Source organism: Myotis brandtii, unplaced genomic scaffold (assembly GCF_000412655.1).
Source record: "Myotis brandtii unplaced genomic scaffold, ASM41265v1 scaffold48, whole genome shotgun sequence".
NCBI classification, from domain to species: Eukaryota; Metazoa; Chordata; class Mammalia; order Chiroptera; family Vespertilionidae; genus Myotis; species Myotis brandtii.
Genome location: NW_005368341.1, coordinates 2,237,831 through 2,263,845, shown reverse-complemented (window position 1 = coordinate 2,263,845; position 26,015 = coordinate 2,237,831). Strand labels below are relative to the sequence as shown.

The 26,015-nt window shown below is 40.1% G+C and overlaps 1 protein-coding gene across 1 annotated transcript in view; it reads right to left on the bottom strand.

Annotated features, from left to right (window-relative positions):
- ICA1 (islet cell autoantigen 1, 69kDa) overlaps window positions 1-26,015 on the bottom strand; it is a 115,794-nt gene that overhangs the window by 86,104 nt on the left and 3,675 nt on the right. The window contains exons 2-3 of the mRNA XM_014547553.1: window positions 6,596-6,632; window positions 3,427-3,592 (exon numbers count right to left, since the gene is read on the bottom strand). Of these exons, the coding sequence (XP_014403039.1) occupies window positions 3,427-3,592; window positions 6,596-6,612 (183 nt within the window). The 5' untranslated portion in view covers window positions 6,613-6,632. The remainder of the gene's footprint in view (window positions 1-3,426; window positions 3,593-6,595; window positions 6,633-26,015) is intronic.

The following is a 26,015-nucleotide window of genomic DNA, read 5'->3' as shown; positions in this document are numbered from 1 at the left end:
TGACCAAGTGTGCTTGGTGGCATGTGGCGGACTATACAGAAACTGTGATCAAAGCCTTCCAGTATGCTCCTATTGTCTGTATTTATTGGGATTCATCATCTCCGCAATCTAAATTAAGATCTGCAGAACGATTTCCTCCAGACAATTGAAATAATAGCTGAAAAACAGAAATCCTAAGTGAAGGGCCCAATTAGATGACTTGGTAAACCAGAGACCCAATTTTCATTCATAATCCAATTTATTTCTTTTACCACTTGCGGTCTTTTTTAAAAATGGAGAATCTGTCAAGTAAACATCGTATTTAAAACATGAGAGTAACTTAGTCGGTGATCCTAATGTCCTCGGTGGCATGCTCAAACAACTCCATAAAAAGCAAAGAGAAATCAATCAACTGAATGTTGTGTCTGCTTAGAAGACCTCTGGTAACATGGAGTTTACCTAGCAGCCCCATCACTCCTTATTGTCCCAATGATTTCATAAAACACACAGAGAAGAGACGGAATGCTATGCTATAGCCATCACAGAGGAAGTGAAGGGAAAAGCAGGTGGGCTGTACTTTTAACTCATGGTGGACCTGGTCTTTGCTTCAGAAACGGAGACAGCTCAGGAGAAGATAGAAGAGATACTTCACACTTTGTCCACCAACCCAGAGGCCAGGGCTGGTCTCAATGAGAACACCTGGCAGACAACAAGCAGGCTTTCCCGCTCTCCCTCTGAGCTTACTGCCCTGGTGATGCAGCAATTATGTCCTGGTATTAGAAAAGCCCTTCCCTGTTTTAGTCAAAACTGATGATCTGCTTCAGAATATATACAACCACATTAATAAAATGAAGGCATGCGTATGACCTTATGCCTTACTATGATAAAACTTGGACACAAAGAGTATAAATTTTACTAAATCTCATTTCATTATAAGGCATCCTCTACCTGTGTAGAAAAGAAAAACAACAACAACCCTTTACGCTCAAACAAAATAGAAAATCAGCAGTCTGAATTCTGTGCCTTAACAAATGCTTAATATCAGTATTCTGGGTCACCAACCAGCAACACATACCAACTCTCAAATATGGGAGCGAGGAAATTCCAAAAGTATGTTCAGAATCTGATCTGTTGTCACTGTTCACGTTTTAAAAACTGCAGTATAAATTAAAATGCGGTAAAATGCACGCCTCTGCAGTGTTAGTTCTGCGAGTCTGACAACTGTACACACTCTAGTAACCACACCCAGCGAAAGAGGAGAAACATTTCCACCATCTGGTCGGTCTCCTCTGCAGTGTCCCCCACTGAAAGACTTCCGTCAGGTTAGTGTTGCTTGTTCTTGTACTTAGAGCTATTTTTGAGAAGATGATTTTATTAACAAGCAATTTTGACAAATATTGGAACCTAGTGCAACATTTCTACATTAACTTCCCAACAGATTGAAATGCAATCTGACCATGATTTTAGCTTGGCACACAGCTGTTTTTTAGGCTTGCCCTATATGGATAACAGTGTAGGACCACATCAACATGGTTTGCACACTGTTTTCATATGGTTTATTGATGGTTGATGGAATCCAGTCTCTTTATAAACATCAACACCAGTATTAACATTTCTGCAACAGAAACCTCTATCATGTGTCAAATTATTAGTCACAGCTAAGTGCTTTGGACACTCTAACCATAGGACAGCAGCTATTTTTATAAGTATAGTTGGTTGTGTAAAAATGCCCCTGCAAGAGTCTAAATATAAATATAAAATTGTTGTGCTGTGTTTAATGTACGAAGAATTAACACAGTAAAATCCTTTTTGAATGAGGCTTGTATTTATTAGGGTGTTAAGTAGAGAAACATAAAGCTATACAATGTGAAAAGCATTAGCAACTTATAATCATTTCACCTGTATTCAAAATACTAAAATCAGAATAGTACGTGGTGGTACTTTTTTCCATTGGCGCAATCTCCATTAGAACATCCCTGTCAAACCCAGCTTCTATTTTGAACAATTCCAATGACAGAGGGAGGGTTGGGAACTAATATTAATTGCATTAACATGTACACTTATTCCGCCAATGGTTCCTGAATGTGTACTGTGTGACTGGCTGAGGGTGCAGTGGTGACTAAGGCAGACATGGAATTTGACCTCCTACTGGAGGAAGAATAGGCAAACCAACCAACACTTGAGACAATTTCATGAGAGATGAGTATTATGCATAGTGGCCTGGGTCTGGTTCTACCGTTAGATGAATTATCCCTCTTCCACATGACAGACCTTCCTATATAGTTGACAACTAACCTATCTCCCCTTAAACCTCTCTCTGTTCTAATACAACCACGACTTCCACCATCTTGGCCACCCTTCTCAGAAAGCTTTCTGAAATCTTGAGCTTTCTGTGTTAGTCCCATTAAATGTTGAGCTCATTAACTTAGTTTACATATTAAATGTGGAGATCACTTTGAAGTCTTTCAGGTCACGCAACATATTTTTCCTCTCAGTGGCCTATCATTCACGGAAGTAAACTTTTTAAATTTTAATCTAAACTACTGGCAGAATGACTAAGAAGACAGGGAATTAGTGGGTCTTCTACCAGTTATATTGGTATTCCAGGATCAACCAGATATGAAGTCAGTGTACTGTATTATTAACTAGTCTAACTAAATATCTGCTTTGTGAATTCACTCTAGAATTTTCCAGGGTAGGACACCAAGCCTACTAGATTCTACTTTACAGAACCAGTTATTCATCCTTTTTTTTAAAAAAAAAATTATTTTAGAGAAAGAGGAAGGAAGAGAGAGAGAGAGAGAAAGGAGAGGGAGCAGGAGAACATTGATTGGTTGCCTTCCATATGCACCGACCAGGGATCGAACCCTCAACATTTCAGTGCACAGGACGATGCTCCAACCAACTAAGCCACACTGACCAGGACCCTTTTGTCTTTTTCAAAATGTAAATATTAGCCCTAACCGGTTTGGCTCAGTGGATAGAGCATCGGCCTGGGAACTGATGGGTCCCAGGTTTGACTCATGGATGTTTCTAACTCTCTATCCCTCTCCCTTCTTCTCTATAAAAAAATCAATAAAATACATTTTAAAATGTAAATATTTGCCAGACCCCTGGGGTTGATATCACTAGCAGTAGTTCTTTAATTGCATTAATGTTTTTCAACAAACATTTACTGAGAATTTACCACATTCCATGCATTCCAACGAAGTGTAAAAAAACCCTATAAATCAACAGAGGCATATGGATAGTTACACGAGAATTTGTAGGTGTTTGTTTGTTTAAATAGGCTGGGATTGGATTGATCCCAGATTATCCTCACGAACGAACGAGTTGTTTGCAATAGATTTTCAAATATAAGCACACCTATGCTTGCCCAGGTGAGTCACTCTAGGGCCCTGACGGAAGCAGGAGGGCTGTGCTGGGGCAGAGAGAAACGGCGCTCACCTCCAGCTTGGCATCCAGGTCTGCGTCAGAGGCCACAACATGTTCATCCTCCTTCTTCCCCGTGGCTTTAATAAAGGCCTGTTTCGTTTCCCAGTACTTCTGCTGCATCTTATTTACCACGGACTGGTCCTGAGCACACCGATCCTGCAAGTCCCAGGGGTAACTGCTAAAAACATTCAAAGAGCTCTTTTACTCATGACGTTCATTAACGACTGAGATAGTTTAGTGTGAATGAACTTACCTAAACATTAAACTATACACTTACAACATTCATAAACATATAAATACTTTCCTTTATGATTATTACACCAAAAATGTCAATCAACTCTGACTCCAAAAGCTTAAAAGTTAGTGAAGAAATGAAATAACTTTTGCAGGAAATTTTAGAAACTGAACCTCCACTACTGAGTGTAGTTATCGGCAGGCAGGACACACCCCTGGCAGAAAGTGAGGCCAAGCCAGGCAGGGTGACTGGCTCAAGTCGATCGTGAGTCAGAGATAAAGCCGGACACCAATGTTCTCTCCACTCCAGCACGATGGCCAACACTGAAGTGATGGCAGGAAAGCAGAGATAAGGCGCTGAAAAATAGCGTGCTTACCATCTGTCACAGAGGTGCCTAAAATAGCCAAACTCAACTCAGAGAGTAGAAAGGTGGCTACCAGGGGCTGGATGGGGTGAGGGGGGAATGGGAAATTGCTAGTCAATGGTCATAAAGTTTCAATTATGTCAGATGAATACATTCTAGAGATGCAACTTTGCACCCAGAGTTAACAACACTGCATTGTACACTTAAAATATTATTAAGAGGGTATACCTCTTACCAAAGTCAAATAAAATTTAAGAACATTAAAAAAAATTAGATTTCTGATATTAAAGCTGTGGTTTATTAAATATAAATGCTTAAAATACATTACATTCTTCTGAGAAAATATAGTGAAGATCAAATAAAAAAAATTTTTTTTAAAAATTGAGAAAAAAATGGAATTCTGTAAAAGTGACCAGAGTACCTCAAATATTGACAGGAAGTTTGCCATTGGTGCTGCATCCCTCCCCATGTTGTCTACACCCGCCCCCTGTCTAGAGTTCCTGCTCCAGAGGCTCACATAGGACCTCGATGTCGCTCCTATCCAGACATGCATCATATTCTAACCCATGCTATTGCCACTTAAAATATGCCAGGCCTGTGTCCTAAAACAAGAGCTGCACATATCAAAATACCTGTATCTCAAAACCTGATGACTTATAATCTCCTTCCAGATAACATTTACAATTTTCAATTCACAGGTTTATTCTTAAAACGTCATAAGGGATTTCAGATGACTTTCTCAGCAAAGGTTATCTTTAGAGAGAGAAGTAGGATTGGAGGGACTTTCATGGTTTCTGCACTATTTAGAAGTTTTCTTATGAGCTTACATAATAGAAAATAGGATAAAAATATCTATAACATTTATGTAAAAGATAATCTCTCTATAGAGTGTGTATGTTAATAGATTGGAAGGATACCAGGGGTGGGCAAACTTTTTGACTCAAGGGCCACAATGGGTTCTTAAACTGGACCGGAGGGCCGGAACAAAAGCATGGATAGAGTGTTTGTGTGAACTAATATAAATTCAAAGTAAACATCATTACATAAAAGGGTACGGTCTTTTTTTTTTTTTAGTTTTATTCATTTCAAACGGGCTGGATCTGGCCCGCGGGCCGTAGTTTGCCCACGGCTGAATAGCCCCACCCCCAAAACTATGGTTATTTCAGGGGAATGGAATTTTCAAGAATGAGGAATTGGGTAGACTTCTTTGTATTGTGTCCCCCCACCCCACCCCAAAAGGTCATGGATTAACAGTAAGAAGAATTCCATTTTGAAAAAAACCAAAGGGACTTTAGAGATCTAGTGAAAATGCCTCGCTTCACCCCCGGTCATTTAACAAATGAGAAAACTTCAGTTTTCAAAGGTTAAGAATCTTGTCTGTAGTCTCACAGGATTAAAATCCAGGCCCCTGAATCCCAGTCCAGTGATCATTCCAATAGTCTCTGCAGCCCTTGTAATTCAGTGGCAAGCAGAGAAGTGGCCGAATGAGTGGGAGAAAGCCTATGGGGAAGGCCCACTTCTTGGGGTTCTGCTGTCTCTCTTATACAAGTGACTACCTACTTCCCTGAGCCCAGAGCCCGCTGCCTCGGTGTGACAGCCATCAGGAGGGTCACAGGATGGAACCATCCCCTTGTCTTAATGAGGTAGATGGAGTAATTAAAAAATATCTGACAGCTCTTACTTAGAAAGCTGTCAAATAAGGATACTCAGGGAAACTAAATCCCTTCGCCATTTATTAATTACCCTTTAAAACCCATTACATTTTTAGAGATGCAAAAATTTGACATTTTATATTAAAGAGAACCTATAGCTGATTGCTTCTCTACTGAGAGAGGAGGGATTAGAAAGCACATTCTCTGTTGTAATTAATTGTTCATTTGATCAATAAAAAATATGCACCACATTTTTCATGATACAAATTTAAGGTGGTAAAACAAGACAAAGATCTGCTTGCCTGGTGGGCCAAGGGTTCAGAAACACTGCTTGAAACAGATCTGGAATTTATAAGATGTTACCCATGCTGTTTAGATGTGCCATAGGCACATAAGTGTTGGTGCTAACATTGCCATATGATTACCATGCCTATTTTATTCATCATCATTAATTCCAACAGTGATTGCCTCTTGAATGTTCATGAAGGTTAAAGTCATGAGTATAAATTAATGAGTCTGAGTTCCTATTCATTCAATTTTATAGTCTGCCTACATAAAATTCCCTATAACCCTAATATTAGAAGTTGCAAATAAGATAATGATAAAATAAATATACTAACTTTTTACATTTGAAGAAACGGTGGTAAGAAAAGCCAACATTAGATTCTCAAGAGAAAATTTATATATAAATTTCTTAGAGAATACTCATTAGGTAAGAACTTATATTTTTGGTTACTTAGTTTCCATATCACATTTAATAGGGTGTTGAACTTGACTATACCCAACATTGGAATAGGGACTGACTAAGAGGTTACTGTGGCTAATGTGACTATTGATTTTTCTATTCGATAGACATTTATTGAGCATCTACTATGTGTTTTCCTCTTCCATTAGCCTCTCCCAATTCAAAAAAGGCAACAAATTACTTACCATTTGTGTCCTGACATGTTTCCTTCTTCTTTTCCTACTGTTGATGATTTGGGGAGAAGGGGCAGGGAAAAAGCATGAGAGGATAAGTTATATTAGAACCTGAAATAAAACAAATATGTTTAACAGTTACACACTATATTACAATTATATGTTAAATTGACACATAAAATTCCAATCTAAACCACTTCTAGCTGTATTTTAGGGGCCCAACACTACTATGCAATAACACTGTACACTGTTGTCAAGAATAGTTTAGCTAAGTAACATGGAAGAAATATCCCAAATGAAGTTTAACAAGTGAACAAGCAGGTTGAATGACAAGGGAAGGTTGTAGAAGACTACATAAAATGAGATCATATCATGCAAAGCAATATACTGTAACCAATTGAAGCATAGAAATATTATATAGCGAAGGTATAAAGAACTGCTTAGGAATAATGAACACTAAATTCCAGATAACAGTTACCACTGCAGTGGCAGGTGGAGGCTATTATTCAAGAGGTACATGCAGGGACTGCAACTGTACCCTCAGTGTTCTCTGTTAAGCTGGGTGGCAAGTATTGCATCCGTATGCCTCTTTAGAGATTTGAAATAACTCAGAATCAGTATTTAAAAAACCTGAACCAGTAGGGGCCCAACACTACAATGCAATAACACTGTACACTGTTGTCAAGAATAGTTTAGCTAAGTAACATGGAAGAAATATCCCAAATGAAGTTTAACAAGTGAACAAGCAGGTTGAATGACAAGGGAAGGTTGTAGAAGACTACATAAAATGAGATCATATCATGCAAAGCAATATACTGTAACCAATTAAAGCATAGAAATATTATATAGTGAAGGTATAAAGAACTACTTAGAAATAATGAACACCAAATTCCAGATAACAGTTACCACTGCAGTGGGGGGGTGAGGGGGTGGAGGCTATTACTCAAGAGGTACATGCAGGGACTTCAACTGTACCCGCAGTGTTCTCTGTTAAGCTGGGTGGCAAGTATTGCATCCGTATGCCTCTTTAGAGATTTGAAATAACTCAGAATCAGTATTTAAAAAACCTGAACCAGCCCATTGCAAAAACAAAAAACAAACAGAAAAAGGGTAAAAAAGGAGAAAAATGTATTTATTTCTGTTTTTACCAGCCTAATACTGTATTTTCATCTCATTCATAAATATGGAAGTCACTTGATGCCTTTGCCCCTCACTCCCTTTGCCCCACTCAGGGAAGCTGCCAGCCAAAAGGGAGGGCGGAGCCAGCCAACCCAGCCACACTTACCTACCAGTTACTGGAAAGAGTGGTGAGCTCACTACCGAAGGGATGGCCTCTGGCCAGACACGGATTGCTGGCTGCCAGAGTGGATGCTCAGTGTGCTAGTCTGGGTGCTTCTGGCTACACCAATAAAACCAATGCAATCCTTCTCCCTTTGCCTTAGAAAGGGTCCTGACAACTAGGACCCCTGAGATGATTAAAGTCCTCCAGGCTTTTAAAAAATGTGTTAATGGAACTAAACTGAGTGTTGAAATTCCAGGCTTCAGGTAAGAGGAAGAAGGACATTTTCTGTGAGTGCCCAGATGCTGCTGGAATGACAGCATCCTGTAATCAGCAGCTCTCTTCCCCCTGGAGGGCACCCAGGTTTTGGACGAGTTGCTTTGGAAATGACATTCATGATGAGTAAGCCTTGCCCTCTGCTCAGTAAATCGCGGAGAGGCCATGAACCTCCCACACAGCCTCACAGCAAGGACACATTTACTTTACTTAGCTCAAAGCTTTCAACGAAACTTCTCATAAAAAGATACTGTTCAAGGAAATGAAACTATTATAGTCTTTCCTTAAGTTGGATTTCACCAGGAACTATTAGGATAATTAGTACTTTCTGATTAATATTTTTATTGCAGTAAAAAAAATGACAAATTTATTCTCTTTTAAAAATTCCCCACCCCACCCCCCATTGATTTTTAGAGAGAGTGGAAGGGAGGGGGAGAGACAGAGAGACAGAGAAACATCGATGTGAGAGAGACACATCAATTGGTTGCCTCTGTACACACCCTACTGGGGCTGGGGATCAAGCTTGCAACCTAGGTATGTACCCTTGACCAGGAATCAAACCTGTAACCCTTCAGTCCTCGGGCCAACGCTCTAACCACTAAGCAAAACTGGCTAGAACTCTCTTAACAATTTTTAAGTGTATAGTACAGTATTGTTAACTATAACATTGTTGTACAACAGATCTCCAGAACTTTTTCATCTTGCATGACTGATACTATATACCCACTGAACAACTCCCTGCTTTCTCCTCCTCCAACCCCTAGCAATGCCAGCCATTCTACTTTCTGAGTTTGACTATCTTAGGTATTTCATGTAAGTGGAATCATGCAGCCTTTGTTCTGTGATTGGCTTATTTCACTTAGAACAATGTCCTCAAGGTTCATCCATATTCTAACATATGATACGTTTTCCTTCCTTTTTAAGGCTGAGTAATATTCCATTGTACATATGTAGCTCCTTTTCTTTATCCATTCACTCACTGATGGACATTTATCTGGCTTCCACATCTTGGCTATTGTGTATAATGCTGCAATAAACATGGGTGTGAAAATATCTCTTTAAGATCCTGTTTTTATTTTTTTAAGATATGGACCAGAAGTGGGATTGCTAGATCAAATGGCAGTTCTATTTTTAATTTTGTGAAGAACCTTCATACTTTCCCCCACAGTGACTGCACCATTTTACACTCCCTCCAACAGTGCTTCAATTTCTCCACATCTTCACCAACACCTGTTATTTTCTGGACTTTTTGATAGCAGTTATCCTAATGGGTGTGAGGTGATATGTCATTGTGGTTTTGGTTTGCATTTCCCTGATCATTAGTGTCGGTAACCATCTTTTTATATACTTATTGGCCATTTGTGTGTCTTCTCTGGAGAAATGTCTATTCAAATCCTTTGCCTATTTTCTAATTGGGTAACTTTTTTTTGTTTGTTTGTTATTGCATTATAGGAGTACTGGATAGTCTGGCTGTTAACCCATTATCCGATATATGGTTTCCAAATATTTTCTACCATTCAGTAAGTTGCCTTTTCACTGCTGATGATTTCATTTGCTGCAACTTTTTGATAAATTTTTGATCATTAAAAAAATTTAACAATTTAAGTTCTCTGTGGTAAGACAGATAATAAAATCACTGAGCACACTGCCCCTTTTACCTGGGCTTCCAGATTATGACACCATGTGGCAGTGTTCCCCAAGATATCGTTTACAGGCCATTTGCACTGGAATCTTCTGGAGTGTCAACACATCGATTCCTGGGCCCCATCCCTTACCCGCTGAACCAGAATCTCTGGGAACAGGTCTGAGAACCTGCATTTGTAACAGGCTTTGCAAGTAATTCTTTTTCTGTTATTTTTTGGTCTTTTTTTGTTGTTAATCTTTACCCAAGGATATTTTTCAATTGATTTTTAGAGAGAGTGAAAGGGAGGGGGAGAGACAGAGAGAGAGAAACATTGATGTGAGAGAGACACATCAAGACCTGACGAGGGCCAGGGATTGAACCCCTGACCAGGGCCAGGGATTGAACCTGCAACCAAGGTACCTGCTCTTGACCAGAATCAAACCCAGAACCCTTTAGTCCGCAGGCTGACGCTCTACCCTCTAAACCAAATCAGCTAGGGCTGCAAGTGATTCATAAGCACATTAAAGTCTGAGTACCACAGCTAAGTGGTGCACAGGAAAATTTCTTTCTGGAAATGAATTTTTCTTGAATAAACCGCTGGGTTATATGCAACTTGAGCAAAGGGGTCATGGGTGGCAAAATCAAGTCAACTCCACAGGACACAGCTGAATGTCTCAGGGCAGGGCAGCTGCAGCCAGGACTTGCATCTCCTTTAATGTACATCTAGCCCCATCCACCAGGAACAACTAATAAACAACTTTCATATTTCCTGACAAGACCATCTCATTTTGCTCTAGCACTTCCTAAACCCACAGTGTCAAAATCAATACTTTAAAAAATCATTACAATTCTCATCCATTCATTCATTCCAGTTCAGCAGTTTGGTTTATCAAACATACATTAAGCATCTAATTAACATGTGTCAGGAAACTTAACAGTTGAGATAGGCTCTGCACAATAGAAATATAATATGAGCTACATATGTAATTTTAAATGATCTAATAGCCATGTTAAGAATAATATACTTTACTTAACCTAATATATCAAAAATATTACTTCAACATGTAATCAATAAAAATTACTAATGATATACTTTGCACTCGAATTTTTATAACAAGTCTGAAATCAGGTGTGTATTTTACACTTACAATACAAAGCCACTGAGCCTAGCCACTTCACGTGCTCAATGACCATATGTACTTAGTGGCTACTGCTTTGGACAGTGCAGGTTGAACAGGAAAGACAGGCATATAAACATAATTTCCAGCCTCACCAGACTCTTGACATTTGCAAGGGGCCTATAAAAAGATCTTCATGAATCTCCAAATTTGTAAATTCTGCTGTAGACATATCATTTCCTTTGTCAAGTACAATAAAGCCTATGATTAGCTAATACTTCAGTTCAGGATTCTACAAAGGAAGCTATTGCTCCACTTCTGCCATGAGGCCCTTACGGAAGAAGCCCAGAATGAATGGGATCATGCCTCCACCTTTCTAATGGCACTTCCCCAACGTTCTGCTTGTGGCCACCTTTCCTTGGGCGATAAGCAAAGAGGAGCAAGTTTCAAGTTGCTTATGGACTGTGAGTGCCATGTAAGAAAAAACAAAGGCACCAGTATTGTTAAATTCAGCATGACTTACCCACGAGTGGCGGAAGAGTCAGTAATAATTAAGACCCACTCAAAGAAGTAGGTGTCCAAGGGTTAACACATCAACGGAAACCAAGTTCCTAATTTTGATGTAACAACTTTGAGGGTGGGTGGGGCGGGTGAGTTAGTGAGGAACAGGCTACGACAAGAAATAAATGGGAAAGATGTCTCCCTGCTCAGAGGTGGGACGCTGTTGAGTTCAGCACCTCCTGCTTGGGTGACACTATGACCACTGACCTAATTCTCTTACACTTTTCCAGGCTGCACCTTGATGGGGATGCAATCCTTTGACCTCCTGCTCCAAGGCCAGGCATTAAAACCACAGCTGTTCTGGGCCACATCCATGTGGCTGAGAGACCAGCTTGCCCTATGGGGAGAACTGGGAGAACAGGGAGGAGGAATAGTCTGTTCAGATTTTGTACTGGGGTTCTGTGCAATAATTATGCTCATTTTTCCTCTTTGCTTTTCTTGCATGCTTGTGGTGTTGTCTTTTTTTTCTTACAGCATATAAGTAAAACATTTATAAATTTACAAAGTGATGCCCCCGATAAGTCCAGTACCCCCGACACCATAAGTACTTAATACAGTATCATTGATTATACTCTTGATGCTGTACTTTACATTCCTGTGACTATTTTTGTAATCACCCACTTGCACATCTCAGTCCCTTCATCTTTTTCACCCAGCCCGCCAACCCTCGCCCCCACCTCACAACCATCAGTCTCTTCTCTATATCTATGAGCTTTTTTCTGTTTTATTTTGTTTTTTAGATTGCACATATAAAGTGAAATCATATGGTATTTGTCATTCTCTGTCTGACTTATTTCACTTAGCATAATACCCTCTAGGTCCATCCATGCTGTCCAAATGGTAAGATTTCATTATTTTTATAACTACGCAATATTCCATTGTAGACATGTACCACCTGTTCTTTATCCAATTGTCCATCAGTGGACACCTAAGTTGAGTCCATATTTTGGATATTATAAATAATACTGCAATGAACATGCATCTTTTCAAATTAGTGTTTTGGGTTTGGGGGGGATAAGTACCCACAGTGAGATTGCTGGGTCACATGCTAGTTCTGTTTCTAATTTTTGAGGTATGTCCATACTGTTTCCCATAGGGGCTGCACTAATTTGCAATCCTACCAACAGTGCATGAGGGTTCCCTTTTCTCCACATCCTTGCCAACACTTATTGCTTATTGATTTATTGGTGATCATTTTATCTACCTATGTGGACAGGCTATAACTGTTCCACTTGTTTTTATGTCCTATAACCACTGTGAAGCCATTTTGAACACACTAGAGGTCAATACATAAGCAAAAGTTTTTTCTAAATACCCCCAAAATATTTTTCCAAGTCTGCTAGGTTCACAGAATGCTAAAGCAAGCCTGCTTTTTAAAAGTTTTCTGCATTGCCACAAAAAAGAGAAGTTAGTCTGTCCTTGGCTGCCTTAAACTCTGATATTGAAGTTTCTTCCTCAGAGACAGACCATGGGAAAGTATTTTCATTCCATATAGGCTGCCTTCAGCAGCACTGAACATTTGTTCTGGCTCACTTATGGAGTTAGCTAATGGCGCCTCTGATTATTTTTGGGTTATGCAAAGAATCTAAAATTCTTCAGCCAACCCTTACAGTAAAGGTAAGATCAATAGCTACATTTCACCATATCACTACTCTCAACCCACAGAAATATTTCAATATTTCTGAAACCACACTTCCTGTGTCCTATTTCTTGTGTAGTTTCATGTTTAAACGAATCGCCTTTCCAACATTAGCAGTAGAGTTTCTCTTCCATCAGTGAGCAGTTTTTCTGTTAGCTGGAGTACTAGCTGAACTGAGTCCAGAATCCCTTTTTCTTGTATCTGTACTGAACATAAGGTGGAGTCTCTTGAATTGCAGATCTGAGCCTCTGCCAAATTTGTCATTTTCCTCTCCAATTTATTCAAAATTGCTATTTTCTAACTAAAAATTGTCAGCGTCTTAGAGCTCTTCAGTTCTGTTGTGCACACTAGCCTCGAGCTTTCTTTGGGAAGTGGCTATTTCCCCCACCCCCGACAGAAAACATACTTTTTAAGAGAACAGAACAGAGTCTTACAGTATTATTGGTATGAAGTGGTACATTTGAATAATCTTGTAGTAAAATTACTCATTCCCAAACACCAGCTTCACAGCACCACACGTCACTGAATAAGATGCCAATCTGTTCACATTTCAACATCCCTGAAACTGGGATGTGTCCTACAATTGATATCTAGTCAACTGTTTGGCCATCATTTTTTTTCTTTGTGGAACATAAAATGTAAAAGATCCCATGAGCAATCTTTTATATATATATATATTTGATGAAATACAGAAAAATTGTTTAAAATTAATCCTCAGTAAAATTACACATCACCACATGCCACTAACTTTTGGGGCCATTTGTGTATAATCGAAAGAAAGAATCTGAAGTCAGGGAATGCCAAGTGTTACCTAATATGCAATGGGTGCCATGATGAGGAAGGCGCTCAGGGTTAGAGGAACCGAGAGAGAAAAGCACAGAGCTGACTTCCTACATGGCTTTGGGGCTGAGTTTCTAAGAATCAGCAGGGTCTGGCCATGTGAAGGTTAAGAGTGCGTGTGCGCGCACTCGTGTTGGTGGGTGGTATTACTCCAGGCAGAGAGAAAGTAATGAACAAATTCTTCCACAGTAAAACTTCATGGTGTATGCATACAACCAACCACAAGCAGATGTGCATTCCCATAACTTTAAGAAAGATGATGTGACTGGGGAGACACAGGGGCCAATCTGTGTTGTCACTTGCAGCATTTAGATATATTCTGTAGCCTCTGGAGGGGTAGACACTCGATGCTGTTTATTTCACATATAGTGAACACCTTCTATGCCCTGTCTAGAGAGTTCATCTTCGACTATCCATAACACATGTTGGAAACCTGTGGCATGTCTCTTAGACTTAGCTTCCAATTGCACGATACTAACTTATATAATTTTCTGCTAGTTCCATATTCTTGTTATCTCAGAGGTTAACTTCATTTAGAAATGTTGCCAGTTTTCAGTATTTTGTTTTGTCATTGGGTTTATTTCTCTGGTGCAACCTCGGAATTTTGCAAGTCACATAATTTAGAGCCTAGAGGAAACTGAGACACAATCAAATGAAGCCCCTTCCTTTTCAGAATGGGGACCTGTGATCAGGAGAGATCACAAGGGGTCTAAGAGAACAAAACTAGCCAGCTTCAGAGCAGAGCTTCCATACAGGCTGCTGGTGGCTTGCCCAATGAACAGAGAAAATATCTGTCAATGGTTCTAGCTACCGAGTTTTAAAATAATGTTTGAATGTTTCTTTTCATCTTTTTTTCCTCCAGAAATTTATATCTAGTCACTTTCCCTTATGTCAACAATGAGTTTTTTTAAATTTCCCATAAGTGTGTTCAAGTATAAATGTTAAAACAGTTTCAGTAGAAACAATCCTCCAGGTATAATTAGCCATACTTATTTTTAAAAAAAATATTGATTCATCAGATTGTGTTCACACAGTTGAAAAAAAGAGATCCCTATGGAAGATGGGAAGTTAAATTATCTTCCATCCTTTCAAAAGCTAAGAATTAATGTTATGTAATTTTAACTAGCTTTTATGTTTTTCCCATCTCTCAGATATCACATAGCCTTTCCCTTCAGATTTTGTTAAGGCTATGATTACTTGAATATTCCATATAACTTTAAAGGGATTCTGTTTCTCATTAAGTTTTGTCTTCTACAGTTAATTTTTGACATTTCATAAATTCACAAGCAAAAGTGAAGTGTGATCATGCTTTAATTTTGTGAGTCATACTTTAATTCTATGAGACAGAAAATCTTACAAGAAGAAAACAGAATTCTAACCTTATTCAAGGCAGCTAAAAGATGGATGAGTTTTTATTTAGACCCTACACATGTAAGTCACTGTTAAAATCTGAATTTTAAAGGATCATTTCATTTCCATTTTGAAACAGCTCAGGTATTATATTGGCATTAATTCAGCTTAATGATGCCCTAAATCTATTAAAATCACATCCCCAAAGTAAATATTTTTAATACCAATATAACTTGTCTCCCTATATGCTGCTCAATGTAAAATGAAAGCCAGTAAACCCATGGCCATGCCACAAACTTCTGCCTCCTCCAAGGCACTCCACCCATCTGGCCTTTGCTTATCTATAACATAATAGAGGGGGCAGGCTGACATCTAGAATGCCCTCAGTCACAAAACCACAATGCTATTTTTTAATTACTTTTAGAGACATGCATATATAAGGGAAAGTTTAGAGATGATGAACACATCTTTTTCTAAAGATGAGGAGATTGGGATTCCAAAAATGGAGCAAAGGCAACCAAGACCAGGTTAAAGATCAAGTTTACAGGAGTCTCTGCCTCTATTCTAAAGGATGTTTCTCAAAGGAAAATATCAAACATAACATCTCATCTTCTAAGAAACTAAAACAAAATAGCCAAGATAGCCTCTAAAAGGTTTTCCTCCTTAACATTAAAATTAGTTAAAAATATTATGTCCCCACAAACAAATTAAATAAACAAAATAAACCACATACAACTCAGATGGCTCACAAGGGGCATAGTCTACATTTTGCTTGCCCTTCTTTCTCATATTTAAAGCCCTGCTTGCAAAGGGTGTTCAAGTGTTAATTTGTGGTACAACAAAAATCTTGGCAACAATATCAAGGAAGCCGGCGTGTGAAAACAAGAAATCTCCAAGACATTTACAAGAACAAATAACATTAAATGGATTAGAAGACTGGAAATACAAAAAGAACAAATAGGCTATTTTTTGCTAAAGAAAAGATTATTTAAAAAACCTTAAAAACCTTGCTGTGTAAATTATATTAGCTTTTAATTTTATTTAGGTTGGCTTACATAACTTTCAAAAGTCCATCAGAATTTAGCATATGGATTTTAATCTCTAGTACTTATGGTGGCTTTTTCTCTAAAAGCTTAACCTCAAAAGTTGACAAATCAAGAAATATCTTACTCAGATAAAGGTCTCAAACAACTTAAAGAACATACAATAGAGTAAAGATAGTCTATTCAATAAATGGTGTTGGGAAAATTAGATAGATACGTGCAAAAAAAAGAAACTAGACCACTGTCTTACACCTTGCACAAGAATAAAGTAAAAATGGATTAAAGACTTAAATATTACACTCAAAATCCTATAAGAAAACATAGGCAGTTAAATCTCAGACATATCTCATAGAAATATTTTTTCTGATATTATCTCCTCAGGCAAGAGAAACAAAGGAAAAAAAAATAAACAAATGGGACTACATCAAACTAAAATTTTTTTGCACAGCAAAGGAAACCATCAACAAAATGAAAAGGGAACCCACTGAATGAGAGAACATATTCGTAAATGATACATCTGATAAGGGGTTAATATCCAAAATTTATAGAGAATTTATAAAACTCAACACCAAAAAAGCAAACAATCCAATTAAAAAATGGGCAAAGGACCTGAATAGACACTTCTCTAAAGAGGACATACAGACGGTCAATAGACATAAAAAAAGATGCACAATATCACTAATCATCAGAGAAATCCAAATTAAAACCACAATGAGATATCACATCACACCAGTCAGAATGGCTATCATCAATAAAATCAATAAACAACAAGCTCTGAGGATGTGGAGAAAAGGGAACCCTCATGCACTGCTGGTAGGAATGCAGATTAGTGTAGCTACTGTGGAAAGCAGTATGGAGGTACCTCAAAAATTTAAAAATAGAACTGCTTTATGACCCAGTGATTCTACTTCTGGGAATATATCTAAAGAAACCCTAAACACTAATTCAAAAGAATGTATGCATACCATGTTCATTGCATTATTTACAATGACCAAATTTGGAAGCAGCCCAAGTGCCCATCAGTGGAAAAGTGGATAAAAAGTTGTGGTACATTTACACAAAGGAAATCTAACCTTTTGGAACAGCATGGATGGACATGGAGAGTAACTATGCTAAGTGAAATAAGTCAGTCAGAGAAAGACAAGTACCATATGATTTCACTTTATGTGGAATCTAATTAACAAAATAAATTAATAAACAAAATAGAAACAGACTCATAGATATAGAGAACAGATTGACAGCTGTTAGAGGGGCAGGGCTTTGGGGGTTTGGTGAAAAAGAGGAAGAGATTAAGCACAGAAACTAAAACAAAAAACTCAAAGACAGACAGCAGTATGGGAAAGAGGTGTGGAGGAGGTAGTTGAGGGGTAAATGGTAGTAGAAGGAGTCTTGACTTATGGTAGTGAACACACAATCCAATATACAGAAATGATGTATTATAGAATTGAAACCAATATAATTTTATTCACCAATGTCACCCCAATAAATTAAATAAAAATATATACATATACCTACAAATACAAAATACATACATAAATTATATTACATGTATTTTATATGCAAATATGTAGGAATAAATGGTTAACGATATTACAGACATGGTGGGGGAAAATTGTGACTACAGTGACCACAAATCCATGAAATTACACATTAGCATAATGTCAGCAATCAGAATAATTATAGAGACACTTGTTTACAAGGTTCTTTTTCCTTTTCTTGATTTTTTACAAGGTTCTTTTTTCTTTAAAGTTAAATTCATAATAAAGCATCTTAAAGAAATGATCAAATAATTTTTATGCCTCCGCAGGATCACTCAAAGCTTGGAGGGAATTTATAGATCATTTAGTCTAATCTCCTGTTTTCATAGAGGAGGGAATTGAGACCCAGGACTGAAGAAAATTTCCCCAGGCACATAGGACGCCTTTTTCATCAGTATTAAACTGCGGAAGAACAGAGACACCAATATGTGCTTTATCAAATGTCTGTGCTGTACACAGGTCCTGCAAACCAACCACCAGGGCTCCTTGCTCTGCAAATGGTATGGATTCAAGGACTTGCCTTGGTAAAGTTGTGGTCACTAAATCATGTTTGAGCTTTGGCTGACTTAAGAGCAAGGGATGAGGGCAGCCCAGACAGGGGAGGGAGAGCAAAAAAGAGGACCTTAAAATAACAGTCAACAGCAAAGGGAAGCAGCCGGCGAGAGAAAGCACTCTGTTTTCGTGCACCCCAACTGAGAGAGCCACCTTGCCTATCTATACTGGGTCATCAGTTGGTGTTATGTGAGAACTCATAAAAGATCCCTTTTCCAGGTTCTCTCTGCTTTCTTAGGCAAGAACCTTATAGGATTAAATAGCAGCAATGCCTGGAGTGAATAAGCAGAAGATGGTTATTTTATGGGGATCGGGAAAGACAGGGCCATCCATCAGGCATACACCTGGCGAGGCAGGGAGAATAAGCAGGGAGGATCTAAAAGGCGTGGAGCTCCAGGTCAGGAGTGCAGAGAGAAGCAGGAAGCAGGAAGGGGGAGTGGTTTGGCACCAATGCAAAGTTTACTCATTTCACAATGATGCCCATGCTGCCTATGGCAACAATGAGGAATGAGCATTAGCTGCAAGGACACTCAACCCCTGGCCTTCAGGGAGCAGCAGGTGGAAGATAACTCCCCAGGGAGATGATGACCAGGCCCCCTACTCACGCGCTGCAGGGAATTCTGGCCCTGGGCATTGAACCGGCACCTTCTCCCACAGCTTCCACTCCTCGTGTACCACTACTCACTTCTTTGGAACTTTCTAGCACCATGACTATAACCGCTGCTGTTCACTTCTTTCCCTCCTGAAGGGATGGATCTCACCCCCTTGCCCCCTTCCCACCTTAGTCCATCTATTATCCCTTCTCTTTCAAGTTAATCAACCTCTTTCTGCCCTCAACTCATATTCTTCAACCTCTTACTTCCTCCAGTTACCATCTTCTTCCTTTACTTTGCAGTTATAAGCCCACCACACCAGAGAGAATTTCTCCCCAACTCACGTGCTCATTTCACTTGACCTTCGACTAAGCCCCCCTCCTTGATTTCTCAGGAAATACAATCTCTACTTTTGCTATATTTTCTATTTTCTTTGTTAGTTCCTCTTCCTCTATACTCACATCTCAAATATCAGAAATTGATAAGGTTCCAATCTTGGTTATCTTCCATTACACTTTTCTTGCTCTCTCTAGTCTAGATGATTTGTTCCGTGGCTTCAACCAACAGCTGTCTGCCAATGATTTCCAGGGTTAAACACCTCTCCAGAGATTACAACAGGGACATGGAAAGGTGGGTCTCATGCTCTGGAGAAGTGTTTTTCCATCTTCTTATGGCAATCTTCACCTGGATAGCCCACAGGTACTTCAAATTCAGCGCATCTAAAACTAAACCTATCTCCCTCTAGTTCTACCCCCAAAGTGATCTTCTTCCTGTGGTCCCTATGTTAATTACCAGCATGAAATCCACTGAGTGGCTCAAGTTGAAAACTTGACTTCTCTGTCATCTTTTGTAGCCAGTCTCCAAGATCTCTCCTTTCTACCTCTTAAAAAGCTGTCACTTACATCTTTTCCTTTCTATATTCACATCCAGGACTTAAGTCTAGGCCTTCAGAGGCCACACTATCCCTGTATCTGCCCATTCTCATCTTTTATACCACAGTCTGAACTATTATAATTTGCAAGTCAAATTATACCACCCTCCTACCAGAGAAAATTCTAAACTTCTTAGCAAAAACCCAAGCCCCTTCACATTCTGGCCCACTTTCCAAAAAAATTTCACTATATCCCATACACAGAACTATTCCTCTGGTCATTTCAGAATGCTGGAACTTTCCTGAATACACTATGCCACTTGCAAAGTTTCCTTCCACCTGAAATGCCCTCACCCCATTTATCCAGTCGGCCAATTTATACCTTATGGCTAGACTCTCATTGAATGTCGCCTCCTCCAAGAAGCCTTCCCAAACCCAACATCCGCCCTGCCACCCTGTCTTCATCACTGAGAATTAACTACTCCATGCTGGTGGTGCCCTGCACTCCCATTACTCTCCTACAATGAGCTAATTACATCTGCATCTCCTGCACTAGGCTGTAAGGTCCATGAAGGCAGGAACCATAACTGGCCCACCAACCAAAGTACCTGAAACAGCAAGCCTTGCAAATATGTGATGGATGAAGGCAATAATTATGCACTACCATTTACAGAGCACTTCATATGTGTGAAGCACTTAACCCCATTAGCTCACCCCCACACCGCCACCACGAAGGGGATACCACCCCCTTTTGCAATTGAGGGGGAAAAAAGGGTAAAAATGTGAAGGGATTAAGAACTACAAATTGGTGGTCACAAGCAGTTATGGGGATGTAAAGCACACCATAGTAAATAGTCAATAATCTTGTAATAACTATATACAGTCCCAGGTAGGTGCTTGAAATATCAGGGGAACACTTTTCAAAGTATATGATCGCCTAACTACTGTGCGCTATACCTGAAATTAATACAAAATAATATTGAATGTAGACTGAATTGAAAAGTAAAATTTTTTAAAAAAAGGAAAAGAAAAGCTTAGAAAGGTGAAGTAGTTCGCCCAACGTCAACAACTAGCAAATTCAGATCTGCTTTTGGCACCTGCGCTCCTTTTTTTAACCACTCCTTCCTACTCCTGGAGGAAAGAGATGGATAATGGACTCTGTTTCTATACAAACAACCTCTCCTAATCACAGGCTCAGGCCCTGCGTTAGCCCCAAATCCATTACCACCAGGGTGCTGGTGAACAGTAAACCCTTGCTGATGGACTCCTGGTGGCTATCAGGGTTCCAACCAATAAGGAGAGGGGGGACCATTTACCACAATGAGCTCCTTGGTCTCTGGCTAAGGATGCACTCCCCAGAAACACACAGAGAAGGCTGGATTTCCCCTAAGTACCTTCAGGTTTCCTACACTGGTGTCCATGCCCTATTCTGGGAACAGAGAAGTGGGTGTGAGGGATGGTAGTAAGAAATGGAAGAGCTTTTTAATGCTCGCTCCGGGAAAGTAGCCGCAATACTTCACAGTCACTCCTTGTACAAATGCTCTCTCCACCTAGCATGAGAGAACGGTTCCACATTCAGTCTACACTCTTGGGGTTAGCAATATACCATTAGCTATATAATCAGTGGGCCATCACTGAACACATATACCTCGTATCTCCCAACCCACAGTATTGTGCTGCATTCAGTTGTCTTTTTCAATCATTTTCTCTTAATTTTACGTATTTTCTGTCGAATGCATTCTAAAATTGGCCTCTTCCATTTCTGTAATTCTAACGACAATATCAGTCCCCTATTTCCCATTAAGAACTCTACCACCACCAGGACTATTCAGCACATAAGTGAAATCAATCCTTTGCTTACCCTGATTAATACATTTAATCCTCTCGAATCATAGATGATTTGAACTTGCCCAAGGTCACTCAGCTAATAAGATTTACACACGCACACTGGACTCCAGACATGAGGACTATTTGCCAGTATTCTCCCACCTGTGTTCTCTCCCTTTGTACCCTGCATTCTGTGTTGGGAAGTCTTTCTCTCCATTCCCAACCCTTTTCACCTGCCAAATTCCTACTGGTCCTTTAAAGCTCAGCTCAAGGGTCCCCTCTTCCATGAACCTTCTCAGGTTTTCTCTGCTCTCTCCCCAACCCGGGAGGGGTGCCTCTGGCATGGGCTTTCCCCTCTCTGTTTTTGTTGAAATGTAACTATCAGCTGCATTCTCTATCTCTCCCTTACTAGGCTCTAGGATCCTCTGGAGCAGGATAGGGTCTGGGTCTTGTCTTGAGATTCCCAGTACCAATCCAGTGCATGGCACATGGCATAGACACAACAAATGCTTGCTGAAAACTGAGTGGTGACCCTACTCCTCTGATTTGGCCAACGATCTGGTGAACAATGTCATCTGACTTAGCAGGAGAGATTTCTCATCCGGAGCAATGTCATTTTCTCAGCTTTCCATGAACTCATTTTCTCACTAGGTTTACACTGGGACACGTAGTTACCATTAGTTGAGGAGCTAACACTTTTCAGACATTGCGATGTCTGCTTCGTGCACATTATGCTTATCCTTACAACAGTGCTGAGTAGACATAATCCTCATTTTCTGAGTGAATCTCAAAATCAGTTATCCTAAGTAACTTGTCTATAATCGCCTAGAAGGAAGGTTTTGTGTTAAAGGCGTGTATTAAATGCCCTATTCTGTATAGTCATCTCTGTCCTAGAGAGAGTCATTCATATTTACAATTACTTATACGCACACATAGAGTGCATGTACTTTGATGCTGGAGTAGTGAAAGCATGGTCAACTAGGATTCAAAGAGGTTCAAGGTGCTTCTACCATATGTATTATCCAGGGCATTTTATGCAGGGTGTCTTAATTTTTTATCAGATAGAAAGGGATTATAATACCTACTTACATAAAAGGGGGCTGACTATGCAGCTTTCTCAAAAAAAGAGGGCCTTGGCCCACTTTAGAGCACTATGTTAGATAAAGAGCTTGGTGTACTGTTTCTCAAAGAGTGTGGAAGGACTCTGGACATCAAAGCCACCTGAGGTGCTAGCAGGAGGAGATGGGAGAAGCCACCTGGGAATCCACATTTAACAAGCTCCAAATGATTCTATTGGACAGAAAAGTTTTATAAATGCCAGGTTACAACAAAGCTTTCAAACTTTAATGTACAAGTGACTCACTTGGGGATCTTGTTAAAATGCAGATTCAAATTCAGTGAGCCTGGTGGGCAACTTGAGATTCTGCACGTCCAACAATCTCCAAAGGGAAGCCAGTGTTGCTGGTCTATGAATCACATCTGAGAAGCAGGGGTTTGGAAGATCTATCCACCCTGGAACAAATTAGCTTTGCTTTGTTTCTGGACCACAGATTGTACTCCCCAATATCAGAAGTATTCCAGAAAGCCCAAACTCTCAGTATCGGTACAAAAATCACCTGAACTACTGACAACCAAACTGAACAGCTTCCCTCTTCCCAGGGGAAAAGCAGTAGCATCCTTTTCAGATTCAGAGAGCACATATGTTTTGTATGTGAAAAAATAATTCACTGCTACTACTTGAGTGCTATTTACTGAGCAAAACATTTTCTATATACGTGAAAATTAATAAACAGAAACCTCATTTAGAGAACCCACACAGACGTCATTCAACAACACTACTGACCCCAACAGGAGACATAGTTTGCATCTCTGACACGAAGTGATACTATTTTACTACCTCAGCAGGAGAAAGAAGAGTCTTCCTCACCCAGTAACAGCTCAGCCAATGGGAGAGTGCCATAACTCAGCCAATTAAAAGTCACTATCCTTCAAACTTTCAATTCCCTCCAATGGACCCTTCATTTACAACAGTTCCTCCCAACTCTATAAAAGAGCATTCCTCTCCTTTGTTTCTCTGGACTTAGGGGTGGTTTGCCATTAGACCTCATGCCCTGAATTGCAATTCTTTGTTGTTCCTGAATAAACCCATTTTCTAGAGAAATACCTGGCTATTTGTTAAAGGTTAACATATATTATCTCTACTCCCCACCACAACACCACAAGGTGGATATTCTTGCTCTCTAGATAGGGAAATGACGTAGAGAGCTTAAGTAACTTGCTCAGGGTCACATGGCTAGTTATTTTTATGGTTAGGGTACCAATTCTGCTCCATTAGGATCCAAAGCCTGTGTGCCCTCTGCACATCCTCCATGATGCTAGATATGATTGTGGTATAAAATGTGACCGCTTGAGGGTTGGGAGGAATTGGGGGGAAAGTTTACCCTGTAGCAGTCTGCATTTAAAGCTCTGTTGAGGCAGATTCTAGACGGGAGTGGGGATGGGAATAAGTCTAATTAATTGGTAACCTCTGATATCTAATGAACAAAAACATGCAGACAGCAAACTTGTCCATGGTTCCCATAAATCTGACAATGCAGATGGAGTAAAAAGTGCATTAGTGACTAGTGCACTGATCTAAAGGCTTCTAGCTGTGAAGCTCAACTAGTAAAGAACAAAAATTCTCTCTGATCCACCTGGGCCTACTAATGTCTCCACCTTCTCCTGTATGAGGTTGCTGTAACCGTAAAGTTCATATCAACACAGGTTGTTGCTGCCATGTCATTGCACAGTGGCCACACCTCCCTGCTTCTGATAAAACTGCCTATACCTGAAAAAAATGTACTGTTTAGTCAAAAAGTTTTCTTTCGGGTAACAAAAGTTTCTGTATTTTTCACACAGTTGACATGGAGAGAGAAACGCTCAGAGAAAGAGAAAGATGCTCAGAGAAAGCAGTCAGCTAGATACTCAAGTGAACCAAATGGGGGAAAGACAGTGATGAAGTAAATTGCCCAGGCATTTGCCATGCAGTGTCTTTAGCATTTAATGCGGGTGAAGTAACCGCAGTTTTATTAACCTCAGGTTTCTTCACTGTTATAATTTGTACTCAATAGCTTAACTGTCATTTTCTAAAGATCTTTTAACTTTACTGTAAATAATACAAATATTTAACTATATAATGCAAAAAAAAAGATCCATTTAGAAAGCCACATCTCTTGCAATTAAATATATATGTATATGATGGTCTAAAAACCAGCGGCATCTGAACTATTAAGGATTATAAACTGATTTTGCCTCTATGGTATATACTATACATGATGTTTCAAAAATAAAAACTGAACCCTAAAGAGAAACTGGTTTAAAAGTATGTTTAGAATGTGTGTGTATTTTCAATCGAAGGTAAGACACTGCGTCTGGAGCATTAATTTCAAACCAATAAGCGTTTCCTATTTCACCTCCCAACCCCCGGGGAACAGCTCAGATCTCAGAAAATCTAAACTGAAAGTCAACGAAAACCAATTTGAGATTTTCCTGACAGACTTCACTGAAATGTTTGGACACGAACACGTTTGCAATGAGTCATAATATATAGGGCCTTAATGGCTAATGCCTTCTGTGCCTTCCTTCCTACACCAATGCCCGTCTCAGATCAGCTGCGGCTGGTTTTCCAGGCCCTGATCATTTCTATGAAGTTACCAGATCTCAGTGACTAAGGCTGCCACCCCGCGCCTTTCTCATACTGATTTGTTATGCCATCCAAACAGCCTGATTCTCTTTCTAAACGAGGACTCTCCCCAGCCGGGCAGTGAATACATTCCACCTGCGAAAGGGCGCAGTGCTTTTAAGACCCCAAAGAAACGCCGAGGGGCCTAGGGAGCACTCCAAGTAAAAGGTGCAAACGGTTCCCGGGGAGTCGTCCTGGGCTAAGGCCGGCTTAACAACAGGATGTGTTCGCTGCAAGAGGAAGCGGGAGCTGCCATAGCCCGGGGTCAGGAAAGGAGGAGTCAGCAGCACCCGAAGGAAACGGGCGCGCCGGGGCTGGCAGGGACCTGGCTGGCTTAGGGTGTCTGGTTCCAGGCGGGTCCGAGGCTGGTGACCACCTCGTTGGCAGGGCACCAGGCTCAGACCTCCCGGCACCAGCGGTGATAAAGCGGTGCCCATCTGCTCCCTGCCACCTCCGCCAAAGATGGGTCCTGGGGTGAAGGGAAAAGGCACACCAGGCGCCGCGGCAGGTGAACTCGTCCACAAGTCCGCCCCGGATGCAAGGACCTTGAGATCCTGGGGCCGCCGCCGCTGGGAGGCGAGGCGCGGAGTGGGTGGAGTG